This window comes from Camelus bactrianus, chromosome 22, assembly GCF_048773025.1.
Source record: "Camelus bactrianus isolate YW-2024 breed Bactrian camel chromosome 22, ASM4877302v1, whole genome shotgun sequence".
Taxonomy (NCBI): domain Eukaryota; kingdom Metazoa; phylum Chordata; class Mammalia; order Artiodactyla; family Camelidae; genus Camelus; species Camelus bactrianus.
Genome location: NC_133560.1, coordinates 21763843 through 21786316, shown reverse-complemented (window position 1 = coordinate 21786316; position 22474 = coordinate 21763843). Strand labels below are relative to the sequence as shown.

The 22474-nt window shown below is 47.1% G+C and overlaps 1 protein-coding gene across 1 annotated transcript; it reads left to right on the top strand.

Annotated features, from left to right (window-relative positions):
- The first annotated feature begins 579 nt into the window (after positions 1 to 579).
- TMEM38A (transmembrane protein 38A) lies at positions 580 to 22156 on the top strand. The gene is made up of 6 exons (XM_010972104.3): positions 580 to 795; positions 15294 to 15450; positions 15676 to 15860; positions 16633 to 16720; positions 17743 to 17860; positions 18808 to 22156. Exons 1-6 carry the CDS (start codon positions 672 to 674, stop codon positions 19030 to 19032), a joined length of 897 nt encoding a protein of 298 aa, XP_010970406.1. The 5' UTR covers positions 580 to 671; the 3' UTR covers positions 19033 to 22156.
- Positions 22157 to 22474: the final 318 nt, after the last annotated feature.

Here is a 22474-nt window from a genome sequence, read left to right as displayed (position 1 = left end):
TGGGCTTTCCCGGGCATGGACGCTCCGACTGATGGAACTCCAAAAGGGCCTGCTCCTGGGCCCCACGGCAGGCGCGATCCCCGACTGAGAGGTTCCCTTGGAGGATGGTGTTCTGTGCAGGGGACAGAAGTCATGGCTTACAGAGGGCTTGGATCATGACAGCTCCATAAAGGACCGAGGTCCTGGGGAACGGAGCCTATGGGGCACGGGAATCTGGGATTCACACAGATTGGGCCCCAAGGAGATGGAGGTCCCGATCCAAGGGCTCTACAGAGGACGTGGGTCCTAATTTAGCCCTACGAGGACGGGGTCCTGAATGATCCATCCGGCCTGGGTGGGCTAGGTGCGGAACGGATCCCGCTCCACTCCAAGGACAGATACCCTGTCCAGCTCACACTCTACAGGGACCCCTTATCCCTCCTTGCCAGGCTGAATGGGGTCGTGATGGCCCGAGGGACAGAGTATGGGACACTCGACCGTCTTCGCTCCATGGGACAGGACAGTCTCCCGACCCGCCCCGAAGCCTGCGGTCGCCCCTCCTCTCCCGCAGGGGCAGGGTTGGGGGCGGCGCCTGGAGGGTGGGGGCGGGTCCAGCGGCGGGGGCGCAGTCGCCTGGCCTCGGGCGACGGGACGCACCCGGCCGGGGGCTGGGGTGGGACCCGTCGGGAGCCATGGAGCTGCTCTCGGCACTGAGCCTGGGCGAGCTTGCCCTCAGCTTCTCTCGGGTGCCCCTCTTCCCTGTCTTCGACCTTAGCTACTTCATCGTCTCCATTATCTACCTCAAGTATGAGCCAGGTGAGTCAAGGCCGGGGGCTGGAGGGGGCTAGCATTGCGGGGCAGGGGTCAGGGGTAAACCTAGGGATCTGGAGGAGGGGAAAGGCCTGGATCGTGAGGGGATAGTCCCAGGGACCAGTTCGGGTGACCTGCCAGGTGCTATCATCATAGGGTTCTCCCACACGGGGGCTGGCAGACAGGAGAGACGGGAGGGAGGGCAAGGAGAGCGAAAAGCCCCTGGGATTGTGGGGCTGGGGAAGGGGAAGCAGATGTAACCTGGAGGGAAGGAAAGGAACATGATTGTTCAGAGGAGAGGGAGCAGGTGCTGGGGAGGAAGCAGGGAGAGAAGGTCAGGGATCCCCGCAGGGTAAGGTCTCATGAACTTGGGCAAGGGGCGTAGGTCGTGGTGAGGGCGCAGACTGGGGTCGGCGCTGCCGGCCGGACCAGATGTCCTGGCCGCCTGGAGCCGTGACCTCCCTCCTTGCTCTTGGCGCGGGAAGCCGGAGCGGCAGCTGAGTGTCTATATAAGGGCCGGCCGTGCTGGGGGCTGTGATCAGGTTCAGAGAAAGTGACACCGGTGCCCCCCTCCCCGCTGTGGCTGCGGGTCAAGCTCCTCTCCCTTCCCCTGGGCCGAGGCTGTGCTGGATCTCCGAGCCCGGCGGGAGTTCTTCCAGCTCTGGCCCGGATCCTTTCCACTTACTGAGCAGTACCGGCCCTAGGACGGGGTGATTTGGGGTCAGCCTCCTTCCACCAGCTCCAGACCCTCCTGGAGAATGGCTACAGGGAAGACCCAGCTTCTTGAATTTTTTTCTAAACCATTTTTTTTAAATGATGGCAAATGGCCTCCTTAGAATGTATTCTATTTTTATACAAGGTTCAGGGAGTGTTTCTTGTTCATCTCCTCCTATTTGAATCATTCTAGCACACCAGCAAACTAAACAGACAATAGGATTTAGAATTTAGCTTTAGAAAAAACACCAATCACCTGAAACTTTGTGACCCTTTCTCCCACTTAGATGTAAATTACCCCTATATTCTCTTCTCAGTGGAAATAGCTTTTTTTAAGATGATAAAAATAGGTGCTCATGTATATATTTTTTGAAAAATAAAGCTAACAGCCCAAAGGAAAACAAAGATAATTACACTTAATGTCATGGCCACCCTTCCATACCTCACCTCTCTGCATTATACCCCTGAAGTTATGGATGTAAATGCACAGTCTTATGCAAATACGATCCTACTCTGCCTGCCAAGTGTTTTTGTTCTGTTTTATTTTAGCTCATTCACATGCCAGAGTCTATTTCTTTAAAAGCTCTTCCGGAAAGCAGTTACTTTGCAAAGCAAAATAAGCTTTGTATTGTCTTAGCCTGAACAGGGGGCTGTATTTACTGTCTGCAGAATTCCTGGGGGATCAGGCTCGTCCTCTGGGCAAGTACAGAACCTAGCACACATTGGGAAATCTAACATTGTGGAGGGCAGGAGCCCCATAGGGCCGTAGGACACAGGTGTCTGGAATGAAAGAGGTCTCTGGGCTGGGAACACAAAGAAGGGGTTGGGACATTCCTGCTGGAGTCACAGAGTAAATCATCTGAACTTGAAGTGCGGAGCCTGAAGGTTGAGAGCGTTCAGTGATTCTGAACGCCAGCTGGACATTAGAGGCTCCTGGGGGTTCTTAAACCCCTGCCTCCTCTCTAGTCCAGACCAGAATATCTGAGATAGGGCCCAGGCATGCTCATATTTCAAGCTTCTCTCTCCCAGTGATGCTGTGTGCTGTCAAGGTTGAGAACCCCCTGGCCAGTTCAACTCCCTCCTTTCATAACTGGGGAAATAGGAAATAGAGGCTAAGCTACTTTACATGTGCAATGAGCCTGGTAGATGGCAGCCTTGGGATCTGAACCCAGATCTGCTTGACCCCAAGAATCGCTATGATTGCTCTGGGGTATTTGCCTCCCCTTAGAAAAAAATACCATTCACTTAAAATTTGGAGGTACCCTATTCATGTGTATCTTCTATCAAAATAATAAAATTTATTGCTGTATCGATTGTTTTATTTCTAAAAATTGATCTGGACTTTCCATTTTCTTTTCTACATGAAAACTGTAAAATATGTATATATATATATAATGTACATGTATATATATGTATGTATATGTATGTGTGTGTGTGTGTGTATATATATATATACATACATATATATATATAGGACTTTTTTGTTGGCCCCCCTAGTGTGGTGTTCCTAAAGATTTCTTCTCAGAATCCGTGTGCTGACTGCAGAACCAGCTATGGAATATGCAGGGCCCCTTGTTCAGAAATTAAGAATTTTGTGAACCTGAGATCCAAGCTGGCTTTAAGGAATAATCTTCAAATTGGGAGTCAGTTCTGCCTCTAGCAGTGAGGAAACAACCAAGCTGGTTGCTTGGTTTACATGAGCTTTGGTTTGCTGAACTGTGAAATGGGCTCATTGGTAAAAATAATCCTGGACTCCCTTTCCTGGCTATTGGGAAGATCTGTTGAGAACTTTGTCAGTGGTCAGGTCTCAGGCATTTTCAAGGGGTAGTTAGAATTATTTGTAAGGTGTGGGGCAATGAGTTTCCTAAGATGCATGCATCTTCTGGGTCAGACTTTTGTGAGAATCCTGAATGAGGATGAAGCCTAGAGTGTGGTCCTCAAGTGAACAGCATCTGTGACCCCTGGGAGCAGGTTAAGAAAGCCCCCCACCCAGACCTGCTGAAACAGAACCTGCCTTTGAACGAGATCCCCATAAGCACACTACCGTTTGAGAAATGTTGGACTGAAAGAAGCTGGAGATCCTTAACAGGGCGGGGAGGGCCAGGTCTGGCTTACCTCTAGGACCCCTAGTTCTGCAAGAAGATTGGACGAAGTACTGGGTGCTGGTTGCGTGATTGAAGGAGCAAGTAAATTAATGGCTAAGTGATAATCCTGGCTCCCTTAAGCCCTGACCCATGCAAAGAGCCTTCCAGACCAGTGGTTCTCAAATATGGCTACACATTAGATTCAACCTGGGGGAGCTTTTCAGACTTGTTGTCCAGGCAGCACTCCTTCACCATTCAAATCAGAATTGCAGGGTACTGGCATCAGTATTTTTTTTTAATTTCCCAGATGAGAACGGCTCTCCACACCAGTGTTTCCCAATCTCAACCTAAGTGACAGAGCCTGGTCATTCCCTGCTGTGGGGGGCTGTTCTGTGAATTTCAGGATGTTTCCCAGCATCCCTGGCTTCGACCCACAAGTTGCAAGTAGCACACCCCAGTTGTGACAACCCAAAATGTCCCCAGACATTGCTGGTGTCCCTGGGAGGACACAGTTACTGCCAGTTAAGAATTGCTAATCTAGAGGAGGGATAAATTAGGAGTTTGGGATTAACAAATACACATTGCTATGTATAAAATAGATAAACAACAAAGACCTAGTGTATAGCACAGGAAACTATATTCAACTTCTCATATAATGTATAGTGGAAAAGAATATGAAAAAAAGAACACATGTATGCAGATGTATAACTGAATTGCTTTGCTGTACACCTGAAACCAACATTGTAAATCAAACTACACTTTAATAAAAAAAGTTAAATTAAAAAAAGAAGCTGATCTAGACTAAGTCTCAAACTCTAATGCTTCCAACAGCAGGCAGGTAAGCAATAAGACAGCCAGGTGCGGACCATCCCCAGGTCGGATCCAGCCATGCACATCCCCACCTGGCTGGGGCTAGAACTAACAGAACTAATATTTCAAGGGAAGCTAGAAATGTGACTTGCAGCTCCCATGTTTGTATGTTGGCTACTTGAACATGTTTTTTCTTTTTTAAAAAATTAATGGACAATTTTTAGAGCAGTTTTAGATCAGCAAAATTAAGCTGAACGTAGTTTCTATATACTCTGACTACCCACCTCCACAAATACAGCTTTCCTCACCATCAACTTTCTGCACCAGAGTGGTACATTTATTATAGTCAATCAACAAACATTGTTATCAACGTCATTATTGTCCTAATACCATTATTATCATGTATTATAAACATCATTGTCAACTAAAGTGCAGTTTGCATAAGGGTTCCTTTGTGTTGTACATTTTATGGATTTTGACAAACATATAATGATATGTATCCATCATAATAATATCATACAGAAGAGTTCCACTAACTTAAAAGTCCCCCAAGCTCTGCCTATTCATTTCGCCCCTCTATTCCCTCCCCAAACTCCTGACAACCTCTCATCCTTTTACTCTCTCCATAGTTCTGCCTTTTCCAGAATGTCAGTGAGTTAGAATCATACAGTAGGTAGCCTTTTCAGACTGGCTACTCACACTTAGCATTATGCATTTAAGGCTTCCTCTGTGTCTTTTCATGGCTTGGTAGCTCATTTTTAAAAATAGTTTTTGAAAATTACTTAATTATTTATTATTTTTTTGCTTACTTTTTAAATGCAGGTACTGGGGATTGAACCCAGGACCTTGTGCATGCTAAGCACGTGCTCTACCACTGAGTTACCCTCCCTCATAGCTAATTTCTTTTAGTGCTGAGTAATATTCCATGATATGGGTAATCCACGGTTTTCTTATTCACCCATTGAAGGACATCTTGGTTGCAGTTTGAACACTTTTTTAAATTAGTATGGGAGCCAAAGAAAACCATTCCTTGATCTCTGGTTTGAACTGTAAGCTTTTTGAGGGTTGGGGGCTGCTCATCCTCCAACCTTTCGAGGCAGGGGTTGCCATCTCCATTTTATAGGGAGGGAACTAAGGAAGAGAGCTGAGCCCAAAGGCTCGGGAGAGGATGACTTGACTTAGAGTCGCTGAGAGACTCCGTTAACACACCTCCCATGTTTAGACCTCAGACTAAATAGCTCAGAATGGTAACAGTGCTAAAAGTGCTCTGGGGAGCCTTCTAGCACTCACCCGATATCCACAGGCAGCACACTGACCCCAGAGAGGGGATGTTTTAGAGCCCATCACAGGTTAGAACTAGGGTCCCGGGTGGGGCTTCCTCCTCCCTCCTTAACCAGAGCTGATTTTTCTAAGTCCATCCACTAAAATTTCCACCCACAGGTTCTTTCCATTTTAGTCCAGTTCCAGAAATAACTCTCACATAATTACTAAGCCCTAGGCAATTTCTTTTCATCCTCGCAGGCTCCCTTTGAAATGAACGATAGATAGCACTGGGTGACCAGCTTGCCCAGGTTCATCCAAGACAAGCACCCAAAGTCCCATGTCCCAGAAACCCCTCAGCCCCAGGCAAACCAGGACAGCTGGTCACTCTGAACAGCGTCTCCCTTATACACACAAGTAAGCTGAGGTCCAGAGAGAGGGCGAGTAGCCAAAGCTCAATGAGTAAGAGGGCAGTGCTTTGGTGGCAAACCTGGAATTGAAAGCCACATTCTCCTGCTTCCTGGTGCTGCCCCGAGACCCAGCAAGAGAAACCCAGGAGCAGCACAGCAAAGGGAAAGAGCCAGGGGGACAGTTTCTTGGCTACCACCTCGCTGCGGATCCTCGGAGCAGGCTGTCCCCCTCAGCCTCAGTCTTCTCATCTGTGGTGATGGGGATATGCGTCCTGTCCTAGGGTTGCTGGGAGGGCATTGATAATGATAAGAAGCTCACAGACAGAGAAAACAAAATTGTGGTGACCAAAGGGGGAAGTGGGGGAGGGATAAACTAGGAGTTTGGGAGTAACAGATACACACAACTATATACAAAACAGATAAACAGAAAGGATTTACTGTGTAGCACAGGTAAGTATATTCAATATCATCTAATAATCTATAATGGAAAAGAATATATATATATGTATATATAACTGAATCACTTCGCTGTGCAGTGAAACTAATACAATATTGTAAATCAACTATACTTCAACTTAAAAAAAAAGCCTGGTGATGATAATGCACCCAGTACTGAGTCATCAATAGTACCTGGGGAGGGGGGTGCTCTCAGTCCCTCTGTTTTAAATTTTAAATTTTATTTATTTAGTTTTCATTCTTAGGGGGAGGTAATTAGGTTTATTTATTTATTTATTTGTTAGTTAATTAATTTAAATGGAGGTACTGGGGATTGAACCCAGGACCTGGTGCATGCTAGACAAATGCTCTACCACTGGGCTATACCCTCTCCACCCCCATATTCTCCTTTTGACAGAAGAGGAAAGTGAGGCTAGGGGTGAGGGATGGGCAGTCCTTTGACCAAAGCCATACCAGAGTGAACAGCAGAGTCAAAACCCAAGTGTGTGGCTTTTCTACCAGTCCTCACCCATCGTGAGGAGCCTACTTTGTTCCAGCAAAACCCAGGCTCCCTGCCCCACCCGCACTGGCCATATGGTTCCAGGGGGCCCAAGAAAGACCCTGGATAGAATTCAACCCCTGGGGGTTATTTTTAGTTGCAGAGGTATCCATTTCTGCAAAAACACGGGTGCCTCACCTGACCCGGTCCCTGCAGGACCCACCAGCTGCTCCAAAGGATTAACTCTCAGCTGGCAGCGTTTTAAATAGATGTCCCAGAGGAGAGAAGAGGGCATTCTGCTTCATAATGGAGGAACCTGGTGAATGCTGAGACTTAGGACAACCTCGAGGGCAGTGGAGAAGATGCATTTTGGGCTTGTGACTCTAGAGTGAGATTGAGAACAGAAAATTTGATTCCAGCCCCTGGCAGAAGTTGGGCAAAGAGGGATTAGGGTGCCACTTGACAGAAGGAAAGGAATGCAGAAAGGAAAAAATGGTTTGTCCAAGAACACACGGTGAAGAGAAGGTGGAGTGAGTTGCTGACTTACTCTGAGATAACTTTTATTAGGCATGTTTCCTGATTAGAAAATGTAGAATATACAAGAAAATGGATAAGTAACTTGTGATCTATTCCTGTGATGAGCTACTATACGGTACTGAAAATGAATTTTACCCTTGAAAATATCGTGCTCCATGAAAGAAGCTAGATGCGAAAGGCCATATGATGTGATTACACCTGTATGTAATGTAAAAGTTCAAGAACCTTTTCATCACTTCGAAAGGAGGCCCTGTCCCCATGGGCAGCCACTCCCATTCCCTTCTTCCCCAGTCCCTGGCAACCACTAATCTCCTTTCTGTCCCTATGCATGTTTATTTTCTGGACATTTCCTATCAGTGGAATCATACAGAATATGACATTTTGTGTCTGGCTACTTTCACTCGGCATGTTTTCAAGGTTAACCCATGTTGTAGCCTGTATCAGGACTTTGTTACTTTTTAAGGCTGATTTTGTTTTTCTAGTTTGGGTGATTAAATATTTCAGACATACTGAATAACTATCTTAGGTACCTCTGTACTCTTTACAGACTTACCAGATAGGAACGTAGATTTGCTTCAGATCTTTTTTTTTTAAAGTAACAGTGAGGGAGGACGGTATAGCTCAAGTGGTAGAGCACATGCTTAGCATACACAAGGTCCTGAGTTCAATCCCCAGTACCTCCTCTAAAAATAAAAAAGTAAACATAATTACCCCCCACCAAAAAAAACCCCAAACAAAATAAAGAAATGGTGACAGACACAGCCGACCTTCTCCCTTTCCCTCCCTCCCTCCCTAGGTGTGACCACTGTCCTAAAATCAGCCTGTATCATTCCCATGTTTGTATTTATACCTTTACCACTGTATATAGATCTATGAACTACATAGAGCATTCTGTGTTGTTTTAAATATATACATAAAATACACACAAATATATCATTTGGCAACCTAACCTTTTCACTCAGTAGTAACCTTCTAGGATTTATCTGTGTTGCTGCATCTAGAGTAGAGGTTCTCAACCAGAAGGGAATTTGCCCCCAGGGGATATTTGGCAATATTTGGAAACATTTTTGGTTGTCACAGTCAGGGTGGCATTGGGCTACAAGCCTCGAATGGGTGGAGTCCAGGGATGCTGCTCCACACCCTGCAGTGCACAGGACAGCCCCCGCTGCAGCAAAGAATGATCCAGCCCCGAGTGTCAGCAGCGCTGAGGACGGGGAGCCAGGAGTAAGATCTAGTTCATGTTTAAATAGCTTCTCCATGGTATTCCATTTTGCATGACTCTACCTCCTTAGCAAGAAACAGTAGACTCTACTTTTTTCCTGTTGTAACAATGTGGCAGTGACATCCCCCTCCCCATGTCTCTTCACCCACACGCACTGCTTTCTTTGGACAAATAAGGAGGAGTGGAATTGCTGGGGCACTGGTGACCTGCAGTTTCACATTTCTTCAGTTGCTAGATTGCCTCCAAGCTGGTATGCCTATTGATCCTCCCAACTGTGTGTGTACAAGGGCAATTTGGGCTTTTTCTCACCAGAGGAGGGGCAGGTATTCCCTTCCCCACTTCTCTGTGAGGGTGACTGATCTGAAAAGAAGGCAGCTCCCTTGACAGAGGGGAGTGGACTTCTTGTTTCTTACCCCAACATGGGCTTAGAACATTGCACATCAGACCCAAGAAAGACTTGGATGCTGTGATGAAAGGTATGTGGTCCACATGGCCCTGGCTTGATCACTTGCTTTGCTGGATGTTCAGCCCATGCCGACCTGCCCAGGGTATCTTGCACTGATGCCCCTTGATTCTTAGGTATCCTGTCTCCTCTCCCTCCCACCTTTTCCCATTCTCTTCTTTTGCCTGGCTCATTTTCTTCCCTCCACCCCCACCTCCTAGGAAATCCTGCTCATTGTTGAGATCTCAGCTTAAGCACCACTTCCTAAATGAAGTCTGACTTCCTCAGCTAGGGCAGTTCCCTGATTAGACCCTTCAAAGTATCATGTGCCTCTCCCTTAGGTTTAACCTTCATTTGTGGGATTATTTAACCACGTTGGCTCCCCACCAGTCTATGAACCCCGCACAGGTAATGCCAGAACCAGCTCTTGCTCGTGGCTGCATCCCTGGTGCCTAGCAAGGGCCCAGCACATGGTTGGAGCTGAAAATTATTCACTGAATGCATGGGTGATCTTGGAGAAGCCTCTTGACCTTGGGGAGACTCTGTTGCCTCATCTGTCAGGTTCTATATTTGTTTCCATAGCAAATAACCACAAACTAAGTGACTTAAAACAGCAGAAATGTATTCTCTCACAGGACCTTCTGTTACAGCATAGGGAGCTATATTCAATACCTTGTAGTAACTTGTAATTGGAAAGAATCTGAAAAAGGATATATGGATATAATATATATATCTGAATCACTGCTATACACCTGAAACTAACACAACATTGTAAATCAACTATACATAAAAAATAATAAAAAAAAAAAAAAGAAAAAGAAAAAGAAAGGAAAGAAAGAAAGAAAGAGAACTTTGAAATTCTGGAAACTGGAAACCCAAAATCAATGTGTCAACAGGGCCATGCTCTCTGATGGTTCTAGGAAAGACTCTTTCTATGCCTCTTCCTTGCTCCGGAGGTGGCTAGCATCCTTGGGGTTCCCTGGCTTATAGCTGGATGGCCACAGTCTGCCTCCTTCTTCCTTGTGGTTCGTCTCCTCTTCTCATGAGGAGCACAAGACGTTGGATGAAGGCCCACCTAATGACCTCATCTTAATTTCGTTATATCGGCAAAGATCCTATTTCCAAATAAGGTACCAAGGGTTAGGACTTCAACAACATATCCTCTTATGAATTCAACTCAAGACCTTCTCCATTTTCGTCTCTTATAAAAACACTCTCATTGGATTCAGGACATAACCCAGATGCTCCAGGTTGATCTCATCTCAAGATCCTTACCTTAATTACATCTGCAAAGACCCTACACCACATGAGGTTGTGTCCTGACGTTCTGGTCGACCTGAATTCAGGGTAGGGATTCACTGTAGGTAGGGATATTGATCCCTACTTTACCTGTGGCTAAAAGCCTGGGCTCTGATGCTGAAGCCTTGAGGATGATGTGAAGATACCTAGTTGCCTGGGATACAACAGTAACTCAATAAATAAATGGAGCAGGGGAGGTTGTGGTTACAATGTAACCCAAAGTGCCCGACACAACCTCAATGCCTAAGAGTGTTTGGTCCACATTTGCTAGAATGTAAGCTTCACAAGGACAGCAGTGCTTTCACTCACAATTATTTACAGAGCAGCTACCAAGTGGCAGGCGAAGCGCCGTGCGCACTGGGGCTCCAACAGCAGGTAAGACTGACGAGGCCTCTGTACTCACCCAAGGATTCAGATCAAATCAACTTACTGAGTGTATCAATAGTATATATACGTGTTTATGTCAATAGCTTCACACATAGTACACACATTGGCATAAAGAGGCCAAGCATCCAGTTTTGACTATTTTGAGACAAAAGACATCCAGTCTCTAGAAATGAAGAGAAAAATTTCCCCCAAACCCGACAAATCTGAACTGATGATTTCTTTTAATTTGTCTTTTGATTAATAGATCACACATTGTAACCTTGTCATCTCATGTTCCCACTGAATGGAATTTTCATTGGATTCAAATAAATTGTTCAAAGAGAGTCATTGGTACCAGCTCTGGCCATGAGAGCCAAGTAGCTGTGTCTTACAACTTAATCCAAAATTCATTCTCTGGAAAATGAAATTAGTGGGGGAAGGAGGGATCAAGATAATGAAATAAATTGTCACACCAGGAGACACCCAGGTTCCAACTCAGGGGTGTGGCTGTAAAGGGATGATATTAGCATAAAGACAGAACTCAACTATTTAAAAAGACTCTAAAAACTTCAAGTGGGTAGTACAAAGTGTAGAATTTAACTAATTGACATTAATCCTGTGCCTCTAGTTTCTTTGGTAAAGTTATTTTTGAAGAACTAGGCCCCTTCCTTATTTTAATTTGGGATTTTAAAGTACTTTTTATCTTGAAAGAGTTTAAGACTAATAAGTTGCAACAGTGGTATGAATTCCCAAGGCCCCGTCACCCAGCTGCCCCCAGTGACAACATCTTAACATAATGGTCGCTCATTGTTAAAACCAGGGAATTGTTATCGGTGTAATACCATTAACACCAGCTAAAGGCTTGACTCAGCGGTTTTTACATGCACTGTTTTTTAAATACAGTCCTTTGAAACCTTATCACTTGTGTAGACTTGAGTAACTGCCACCACAATCAGGATATAAAATGGTTCTAGCATCTCAAAGAAACTTCCCGATGAAGCCCCTCTATGGTTAGATCTTCCTTTGAACCTCAACCCCTGGTGACCATGGATCTCCTCTCTGCCACACTCATCACCATGATTTTGTCATTTGGAGAATGTTATATAAGTGGAATCATATAGTACATAACCTTCTGCGATTGGCTGTCTTCACTGAGTATAACACCCTTGAGATCCATCCAGGTTGTGTCATGTAGCCCTGGTTAATTTCTTTTTGGTACCAAGTAGTATTCCTTGGTAAAGATGTACCACAGTTTGTTTATCCATTCACCCACTGAAGTCATTTGGGTTGTTTACAAATAAAGCTGCTATGAACATTTGCATGCAGGACTGTGTGAATACCAGATTCTCCTTTTCAAACAAAGTCTTCTGCTGAACTCTGAGAGGAAGCAGTAAAGGAAGTTGTGCTCTGGTTGAAACAGGGGGAAGGACCCAGAACATACCCACTTGGTCCCTCCTTTGCTCCTGCAAACCCTCATGGTTCCCAGAAACACAGTTTGAAAACCATTGCTCTTGGGAGCCCATCCTGTCAGCCGTGGGTGGAAGGTCTTGGATTATCAGGGCTGCTGGGTGTCGGGACACTGGCCAGTTCATTCCCCTATCTCTGTGGTGCTCAACTTTGTTGCACAAAGGAATCACTGAGAAGAGTTATTAAAAAATCCACAAGCCCAGCCACATCCCAGACCTACCAACTGAGACACTCTGGGCGGGGCACAGGTGTCAGGTGTTGGTAAAGTCCCCAGGTAACGCTGGTGTACTGCCAAGTTGGAGAGCAATGATCTGCACCATCTTTTTTGTTTGTTTGTTTGGGGGGGAAGTGATTAGGTTTATTTATGTGTTTTTAAAGTAATAATAATTAGCTTTTTAGTGGAGGTACTGGGGATTGAACCCCAGACCTTGTGCATGCTAAACACACACTCTACCACTGAGTTACACCCTCCCCTGCCCCATCTTCTTAAATGATGGGCTCCCTATTTCCACTTGTTAAGCAAGGCCATTCTTCTGTATTTTGTTGCCTTGACTTTATCAGACTCAATTCAGTATCATTTGGGAGTGTATATCCTCAGTTGCAGAAACTAAATTCCATATTTTCTTTGTTATTCTTTTATTTTTAACAGCTTTGTTGTGATATAATTCATATACCACCCAATTCACCCATTTAAAGCATCCCATTCGCTGGATTTTAGTATATTCATAAAATTGTGCAACCACCACCTCCGAAAGAAACCCCAATCCTTCAGCTATTACCCTCCCATCTCCCCCATTCCCTCCAGCCCTAAGCAACCACTAATCTGCTTTTTGTTATTTGATGTGAAAAATGGAATAAAATAACAAGACCAAAAATAGAGTAAAGTTTGGGGTGGGGAGGGTACAGCTCGGTGGGGAGGGTACAGCTCGGTGGGAGAGTGCCTGCTTAGCATGCATGAGGTCTGAGGGTTCAATCCCCAGAACCTCCATTAAAAAATTAGTAAGTAAATAAAACCTAGTTACCTCCCCCAAGTAACTCCATTAATAATTAATTAATTAATTAAACTAATTACCTCCTCCTACCAAAAAAAAAAAAAAACCCACTAAAAAACAAAACAAAACAAAAAGTGTATTTGTAAAAGATAGGGTAGTGTCCATGGGGTGTTGGGAGCCCAGAATCAGGAGTCACTGGCTCAGCAGAGCAAGGAAGCCTTCCTGGAGGAAGTAGCATTTGTGACTGGCCATTTTTGCTTTCGTATCTTTGTTCCTCCCATGCTGCTGGCACAGAATGCCCTCTCTCCCTCTGTATGTATAATTCTGCCCTCAAGGACTCCCTCATCTGGCTTTGCTTATTGCTCCCTCTGCACCCTTCCACACGCACGGGCATGCCCCGCGCTGCCCCATTGGTACCAATACCTTGTGGCTTCCCTCTGCCCTGCTGGTACTCCTCCAGCAAGACAGGGCTCAGGAGCTCTTCGGTTTCACCTTTCAAATTCCTTCTGCTGTGCCTTCCTATCTGGGGCCAATGAAAGTTCTTTTCCCAGCAAATGAATATTCTCCATAAGAACACAACTCAGCAACAAAAGGACAACTCAGTTTTGTTTTTAATGCACAAAGGGCTTGAATCGATATTTCTCCAAAGAAGATATAGAACTGACCAATAAGCACATGAAAAGGCATTCCATGTCACTAATCCTTAGGGAAATGCAAATCAAAACCACAACAAAAGACCACCTCATACCCATCAGGATAACTATTACCAAAAAACAGAAAACAACCAGTGTCGCCAAGGATGTGGAGAAGTTGAAACACTTGCGCATTGCTGGTGGGAATGGGAAACGGTGCAGTGGCTGTGGAAAACAGTATGAAGGTTTCTCAGAAAATTAAAAATGGAATTAACATTTGATCCAGCAGCTCCACATCTGGAATAGACCCGAAAGAATTGAAAGCAGGAACACGTACAGATATTTGTACTCTCATGTTCTTAGCAGTACTATTCACAGTAGCTGAAAGGTGTGTGCAACCCAAGTACCCACTGATGGTTGAATGGATATGTGAAAGGTGGTAGATCCATGTGATGGAATATTATTCAGCCTTAAAAAGGAAAGAGATTCTGACACAGGCTGCAATGTGAATGAACCCTAAGGACATTATGCTGGGTGAAACAAGCCACACACAAAAGGGCAAATACTGTATGATTCCACTCATATGAGGTCTCTAGAGGAGGAGTCAGTTTCATAGATACGGAAGTAGAACAGTGGGTGTCAGGGGCTGGGATGAAAGGGGAATGGAGAGTCAGTGTTTAATGGAGACAGAGTTTCAGTTTTGCAAGGTGAAAAAGCTCTGGAGATGGATGGTGAGGATGGTTGCCCAACAACGTGAATGTACTTAATACCACTGAATTGTGCACTTAAAAATGGATAAAGCCCATTTTATGTATATTTTAGTACACACACAAAAAAAAACTTTTTAAAGGAGAGACCAAAAATGTAGGGATAAGTTTATAGAGATCTTGGTATCAGCCCAAGCAGGAGTAACTGCATCAAAGCGTCCCCTTTGCACCTTGTCCTGTCTCTCCAAGTCTGTCTCCTCGTGCAGATAATAAGCACGATCACTTGGATATAGTTATCAATGAGGATTTAATGAGTCCTTCCTATAAATGCTAAACCCAGTGTCTGAGACCTGGGGATGCTTGCTACATGGGAGATGGTGTTAAGTCATTGCCACCTCTCTGAGCTCAGAGGAGAGAGCCCCAACTTGGTACTGCCTTCTCTCTGTGTGACTCCGACATGTGTGCAGCCTCTCTGAGCCTTGGTTCTTCCTCTGAAATGGGTGAACTGCGAGGCACTGGGTGGGCAGCTGCGAAGGCAGCTGAATTAGGATGGGCTGAGCAGAGGGCGCGAAGGTTAAGCATGCTGTTGACACCCCGCTGACGGTGGAGGACACCCCATGCCCCTCAGGAGCTGTTGAGCTATCCCGGCGCCACCCCATGGCATCCTGGCTGTGCGCCATGCTGCACTGCTTCGGGAGTTACATCCTGGCTGATCTGCTCCTCGGGGAGCCCCTGATCGACTACTTCAGCAACAACTCCAGCATCCTGCTGGCTTCAGCCGTCTGGTAAGTGTCGCTGGTCTGGGTGAGGGGTAGAAGGCAGAGCAGGCGGGCGAGGCGACCCGGCTACCTGGGAGGTGGGAGGAGGGAGGTGGAAGGAACAAGGACCCCACCAGCACAGCCTCCACAGTGGCCCTGACTCACCACTCTCCACTGCCCAGCCGTCCTGAGCCTGGCAAGTGAGAGAGGAGGGTCTGTCTCCCCCTAATGCTTGGCCTTCTCTCCCCAAAGGTACTTGATTTTCTTCTGCCCCCTGGACCTCTTTTACAAGTGTGTCTGCTTCCTGCCGGTGAAACTCATCTTCGTGGCCATGAAGGAGGTGGTGAGAGTCCGCAAGATCGCCGTGGGCATTCATCATGCTCACCACCACTACCATCACGGGTGGTTTGTCATGATCGCCACTGGCTGGGTCAAAGGTAAACAGGGCCATGATGAGAACGATGGAAAATCACCCCAGTTGACAACCCCTGCTCAGTGGTACTTATCGGGCACCCCAGCTGGCACAGCCATTGCTCTGGATTAAGGAGTCTCAGGATGGCTACAGGAGTCCAGCCTCCTCATTAGCTGATACATTTAGGGCAAAATCACCCCAGATGCAAACCCGTGGTGCAGTGGTACATATCAGGCACTCTGGTTAGCGCAGCCAACGCTACTGGAGCGGGTGTCCAAGCCTTTTTAGCCAATATATTTGGGGTAAATGAGAAGATTCTTCTAGAAATTTAACCAGAAGTCTTAATGTGGGTCTCCTGTGCAACAGAGCAAATCCCCTAGGGGTGCAATGTGCCTTCCAGAGGGCAAGCGGCTTGAGAAAAGTTGAAAGTTCAGAACCCTCACAGGAGAGAGGCTGGGGGTGGGGAGCCCTCTGGAAGCCTCTTGCACAGCTCAGGGTCCTGGTTTGGGGGCAGAAGGGCCGACAACCCAGATTTGTCCAAGACATACCTTGTAGGTGGGGTATGACCTTGATTACTTCATGCTGGTTTTGCTCCAAATGTGCCGTGTGACCCTTGGCAAGACTGTGTCCTCTCTGAAGCTCCGTTTCCCCACCTGCAGCTGATCATCATACACCCTAGGCTCAGTATCCCTCTGAAGAAGACTCCAGAAGCAAAGATGCTGCTTCCTTGGGAATTCAGCCAAGGAGAACAGGGAGCTGGGGGTGGCGGGCTTGTTCAGATGTATCCTGTCCCATAGGCTCTGGTGTCGCCCTCATGTCCAACTTTGAGCAGCTGCTCCGAGGGGTCTGGAAGCCAGAGACCAACGAGATTCTGCACATGTCCTTGTGAGTACCCATCCTCCCCACCCTCTGGGCCTGACCCTAGGTTGGAGACTCCTGGTAACTTGGCAGCCTCAGCCCCTGCTTCTCCTTCCAGAAGTTTCCAGAGGCCATGGCTGGGGGACCCCAGAGGAGGACCATGACACTGCCTAGGGGGCATGGGCAGGCAGAGTTTCAGGATGAAAAGATACTTGATTTGGGTTTTGAAGAGTGAGTAGGAGTTTTCTGGCAAAGAAGAAGCCTCTGGACAGAGGCCAGCACCTTTGCCAAGTCAGAGAAGACCTGAAAGGTTCAGGCTAGTTATATTCTCTTCCACTCTACAATAAGGTGGGTTGTAATCCCATCTTCTAGGGGAGTACACTGTTCAGGGGCCCCCAGGACCACCCTCAGGTTCAATGACTTGCTGGAAGGACTCACAGAACTCATCCAAGCCATTATACTCGGGTTATAGTTTATTACAACGAAAGGATACAGATTAAAATTGGCAAATTGCATGGGGCGGCATTCAGGGGAGACCAGGCGCAAGCTTCCAATCGCCCCATCCCAGTGGCTTTGTGTGGACAGCACCTGTTTCTCCCGGCATGCATGTGTGACTGCGCTGAAGGTTGCCAACCAGTAGGGCTCCCCCGAGCCCTGGTGTTCGGGGGTCTCACTGGGGCTTGGTCATACAGATATAGTTGACTGCATGCAGGGCTGACCTCAGTCTCCAGTCTCTCTAGGGCTTCAGCTGATACCACATGGCCCAAGACCCCACCCTAAATCACACTGTGATGATCTGGTGTGACCCAAAGTCTCCAGGTAAACAGAAGTACGCCTATCAGGCAGGACGTTCCCAGGGCTTAGTGGATACCTTCCAGATGCAGGGCCAAGGCCAGACCTCTCACATGGATATTTTTCCTCTTCACATTGCGAAGATGCTGGGGTGGGAGCTGGAGCCGGCAGGGGTGGGCAGAGAAGGGGATCTGGGCCAAAGGTGCAAAGGCCTGAGCTGTGCAGCACCTCCCAGTAACCACAGCTGCCCCTTCCAGCCCCACCAAGGCCAGCCTGTACGGAGCCATCCTCTTCACCCTCCAGCAGACCCGCTGGCTCCCAGTGTCCAAAGCTACCCTCATCTTCATCTTCACCATGTTCATGGTGTCCTGTAAGGTAAGCCTTCCTGTCCTGATGTCCCAGGCCGAGGATGGGGAGCCTTGGGGAAAGGACAGCCTTAAGGTCGAGGGGTAGGGGAGGGGAGCTTACCGGCGGGTCCGTGCAGGGGAGGAGGGTGTGAGAAGAGCAGTGTCCAGCAGCTGGGGGCGGGGTGAGCAGAACAAGGTCTTTGGGGCAGAGACCAAGATGGGGGCAGGAGTGTGCGGAGTCTGTTTGGAGTATCGGAGCCTTATGCCTTGGTCTTGGACAGCCGGCTGGACCAGGAATGGTGCTAGTTTGATCCTCAAGCTTTGAGATAGGGTCACCCCTATCCAGGAGAGGTCTTATGGGGCCATACACTCTTCCCTCCCCGTGGAGCAGGGGAGCGTCACTGCTGGCTCCCTGGGAGGGGACCACAGGCCATCGCATAGGGAAAGGGAGTGAGCGACCCCAGGCCAAGCACGGCTCCTCTCTCAGCGCAGGTGTCTGTTGGGGGACTCCTAGGGGCAAGGTGACTAACTTGCCTGGAGCTGTCTGGGTTTTGGGGGGGGGATTATGTTTATTTATTTATTATTATTTTTAAAGTTTTAATAGGGGTAGTGGAGATTGAGCCTAGGACCTCCTGCATGCTAAGTATATGTTCTACCACTGAGCTATACCCATCCCCCCAAATTTATTATTTTTTTTAATGGAGGTACTGGGGTTGAACCCAGGATCTTGTCCACGCTAAGAACACACTCTACCACTGAGCTATACCCTTCCCCCTCCATTAGCACCAAAAGTCTTGCATCCTGGAAAACCCAGAACAGTTGGTCACCTTCCTGGGGGTGCATGTAGCCAGAAGGCTGGGTCAGGGCTACTCTGCCCTTGACCTGACCACCCTTCTCTCTACTTCTCCCCACTTTCCCTCTGCCTCTGTCTCCCTCTGGCTCTTCACTGTCTCCCTGTCTGTCACCCCACCTCAGGTGTTCCTGACGGCCACTCACTCCCACAGCTCCCCTTTTGATGTTCTGGAAGGCTACATCTGCCCTGTGCTGTTTGGGTCGGACTGGGGCGGCGACCATCACCATGACAACCATGGTGGATCCCAGGGCGGCAGCGGGCCTGGCTCTCCGCACTCCCTGCCCACCAAGTCCAAGGAGGAGCTGAGTGAGGGCTCCAGGAAGAAGAAGACCAAGAAGGCAGATTAGGGGGCAGCCCAGGGGGCTTTCAGGGCACCAAGGAGAGGACCCGGACCCAGGACCTGGGCTCAGCTCTCCCCTCTCCAGGCCTCAACTTTCCCCGTCTACAAAGTGGGGCCATCAGTCCACCCTCCAGGGCTGATGTGAGGGGGTTAAGTGAGATTTGGGGGTGAAGGGCATTTGTAGGAATGCAGGGTCCCTCTCTCTTTTTTCCAGGTACCCATAGCGTTACAGCTTTTGGGGGGCGGAGTCCACCGAATCCCAGCAGCAGCTCCAGCCAGAAACCCTGGCAGTTACATTCTTGGTTCTATTATTTCCTCTCTAAAATTACACCTTGACTCCAAGTGAATTTTAAGCCATGTTGGGGCTCATTCATTTGATGGACATTTACTAAGAATCTGCTGTGAGGTAACTGCTGTAATTTTCACGTGTCTTCTTGCCAACTTCTCCTGGGCATCCCTGGGCAAGTTGCCTCCTGCTCTGAGCCTTGTGTTCCCCATCTGTAGAGCGGCCCCTTCCCCCCTCTGTATGCAAGGGTTGATGTGAGGCTGGATGGGAACCAGCTTTATAAGCTCAGAAGCACAGAGCAGTCAGGAGGGGAGGACTTGATGCATGTTCATCATGCTTAAAAATGGCTTTGCATTTTAGATCTTCTGTATTTGTGGATCGGAGAACCCCAAAAGTTACCCTGGCACAAAGGAGGCCTCCAGTAGACATGTCTAGGCCAGACTTGAAAGCGTGGAGGGTGGGAAAGGCTTGTTCTGATCCTTGTCTTCAGGTTGCCCCTAAACCAAAGAAATGCAGTGGGCTGGACAGGGGTTCTTAGATCTGGCTCTGTCTAGGGGCTCCGAGCACTCACTGCTGGACCCTGGAAGCACCAGACCTCCTTCATGCTGGCATCCTTCATCGCTGCTCACTCAGTCATTCAACAAACATGCCTACTCTGTGCCAAACCCTCTGCTGTTGGGTGGGCTAGGAACTTGATTCAGGGAGAGCAAGGGGGAATGAGAGCTGAGAGCTGAAGCTGACCCTCCTGGCCACCTTCATCTCAGCCTATGTCACCAAGACATCTGAGAGGGGTGGGTGGGTAAGTTGGACACGGCCCAGTTTCAGGTGGGGTTTGGGCCCAGACGGGGCCTGCTTGGGGTTGCTCTCTGCATATGGGTGCTCAGAACACACTCAGGGCATCAGCCTGCATCTGGGTCAAGATCGGCGTGGGGTTGGCGGTCCCAGGTGTTGCCCAGCTAGTGGGAAGTGCCTTGATCTGGTGATGCCTGGGAGCTGGGTGGGTCCTGAGGTTATAGGGCCCCCAAATTCCTCCTCTTGCATGTCCATCAAGGCTCAGTGTGAAGGGTCAGCAAACAAATTCTTTGTGAAGGAACCCTGATGGCTTGACTGATTCATTCTTGCTCTTTTGGCCTCAGGACTCAGCAGGAGTCTGTGTCCTTAGAGATACATGGAGTTTCCAGACGAAAGAGGCTCACCACAGCCCTTGATTACCAGCGGGAGGTGAAGGCATTGGGTGAAGTCTGTGGGGCTTGGGTTAAGCAGACCTGGGTCAAGCCTCATTCCGCCACTGACAGATCTTGGGTCCTCCCCTTCTCTAAGCCTCGTTTGCTTCTTGGGAAAAAGAGGATGATGATTATCACTGCTCTTCAAAGATAGGGGGGTGAATGAATGGGGGTGGTTGGGATTTGCAGCTAAGAGTCTGTGAAAAACCCTGTTAAGAGAATGAAAGTCAAACCACAGACTAGGGGAAAAACCTTTGAAAAATCACACCTCTGATAAAAGGATTGTATCCTGCATATACAAAGAGTTCTCAAAACTCAATAATAAGGAAACAAACAGCCCAATATAAAAATGAGCAAAGGATTTGAATGGACGCTTCGCTATGGAAAATATACAGATGGTATAGAAACGAGTACATGAAAGATACTCAACATCCTTGGCCATCAGGGAAATGGATGGGAAGATACCTCTTCACACCCACTAGGAGGGCTAAGATTAAAGAGACTGACCATACCAAGTGCGGACAAGGATGTGGAGCAACTGGAACTCTCCTACATTGTGGGCAGGAATGTAAAATAGTGCAGCCACTTCAGAAGACAGTTTGGTAGTTTCTTTAAAAGTTAAACAGTGCACTTACCATGTGACCCAGACATTCCACTCAGGTATTTGCCCAAGAAAGTTGAAAATATGTGTCCACACAAAGACAGGTACATGAATGTTTATAGCAGCTTTGTTTGTAATCCCAAACTGGAAACAACAAAAAAATGTCCATCATAAGGTGAATGAATAGTGCTCAGCAATAAAAAGGAACAAACACATGAATAAATGAGCCTCAAATACTATCATGATGGGTGAAAAAAGACATATAAAAAAGAATGCATATGGGATAATTTCATTCATATACAATTCTAGAAAAGGCAAATCCATCTATAGCAACAGCTGATCACTGGGTGCTTGGGGAGGGAGAGATGAGGGGCGGGTGGGAGGGATGGCAAAGGAGTAGAAGAAAGTTTTGAGTGATAGATGGTTATCTTCACCCTCCTGATTGTGGTGATGGTCTCAGGGGTCTATATACATGTCACAACTTGTCAAGTTGTATACTTTAAATACGTGCAGTTTAGTGTATGTCAACTGTAGTTCAATAAAGCTGTTAAAAAACCTTAAATAAGAACAAACCCCGTAAAAATTGGGGAAAAGATTTGAACAGACGGTTCACCAAAGAGAATATATGGATGATGAATAACATGAAATACACATTAAAACCACAAGACAATGCCACTGCCTGTCTGTTATGGGCTGAACTGCAATCCCCTCAAATTTATATGTTGCAGTCCTAATCCCTCAGAATGCAACGACATTTGGAGCTAGGATCTTTAAAGAAGAGATTAAGCCAAGTGAACACTTTGGGGTGGACTCTAATCCAATATGATTAGTGTTCTTACAAGAAGAGAAGGTTAGGATGCAGACATGCACAGAGAAAAGTCTATGTGAGGACACAGGGAGAAGATGGCCACCTACAAACAACAGAGAGACCCCAAAAGAAACCAAATGTGCTGTCGACACCTTGATCTCGGACTTCTAGCCACCAGAGCTATAATAAAATAAATTTCTGTTGTTTAATCCACCCAGTCTGTAGTGTGTTGTTACAGCAGCCCTAGCAAACGAACACAATACTGTTTAGAATGGGTAAAATACAAATAACTAACAATGCCAGGTGTTGGTAGGGATTTGGAGGAACTGGAATACTCACACACTGCTAGTGGAAAAGAGCTGGGTAGTTTCATATAAAATTAAACATCACTGACCATATAATGCAGCAATCCCATTCTTAAGTGAAACACAAACTCATGTTTACACAAGAAATCTTTATAGCAGCTGTTTTGGGTAATCACCAAAACCTGGAAATGTCCCAAATGTCCATCAGCTGGTGAATGAATGGACA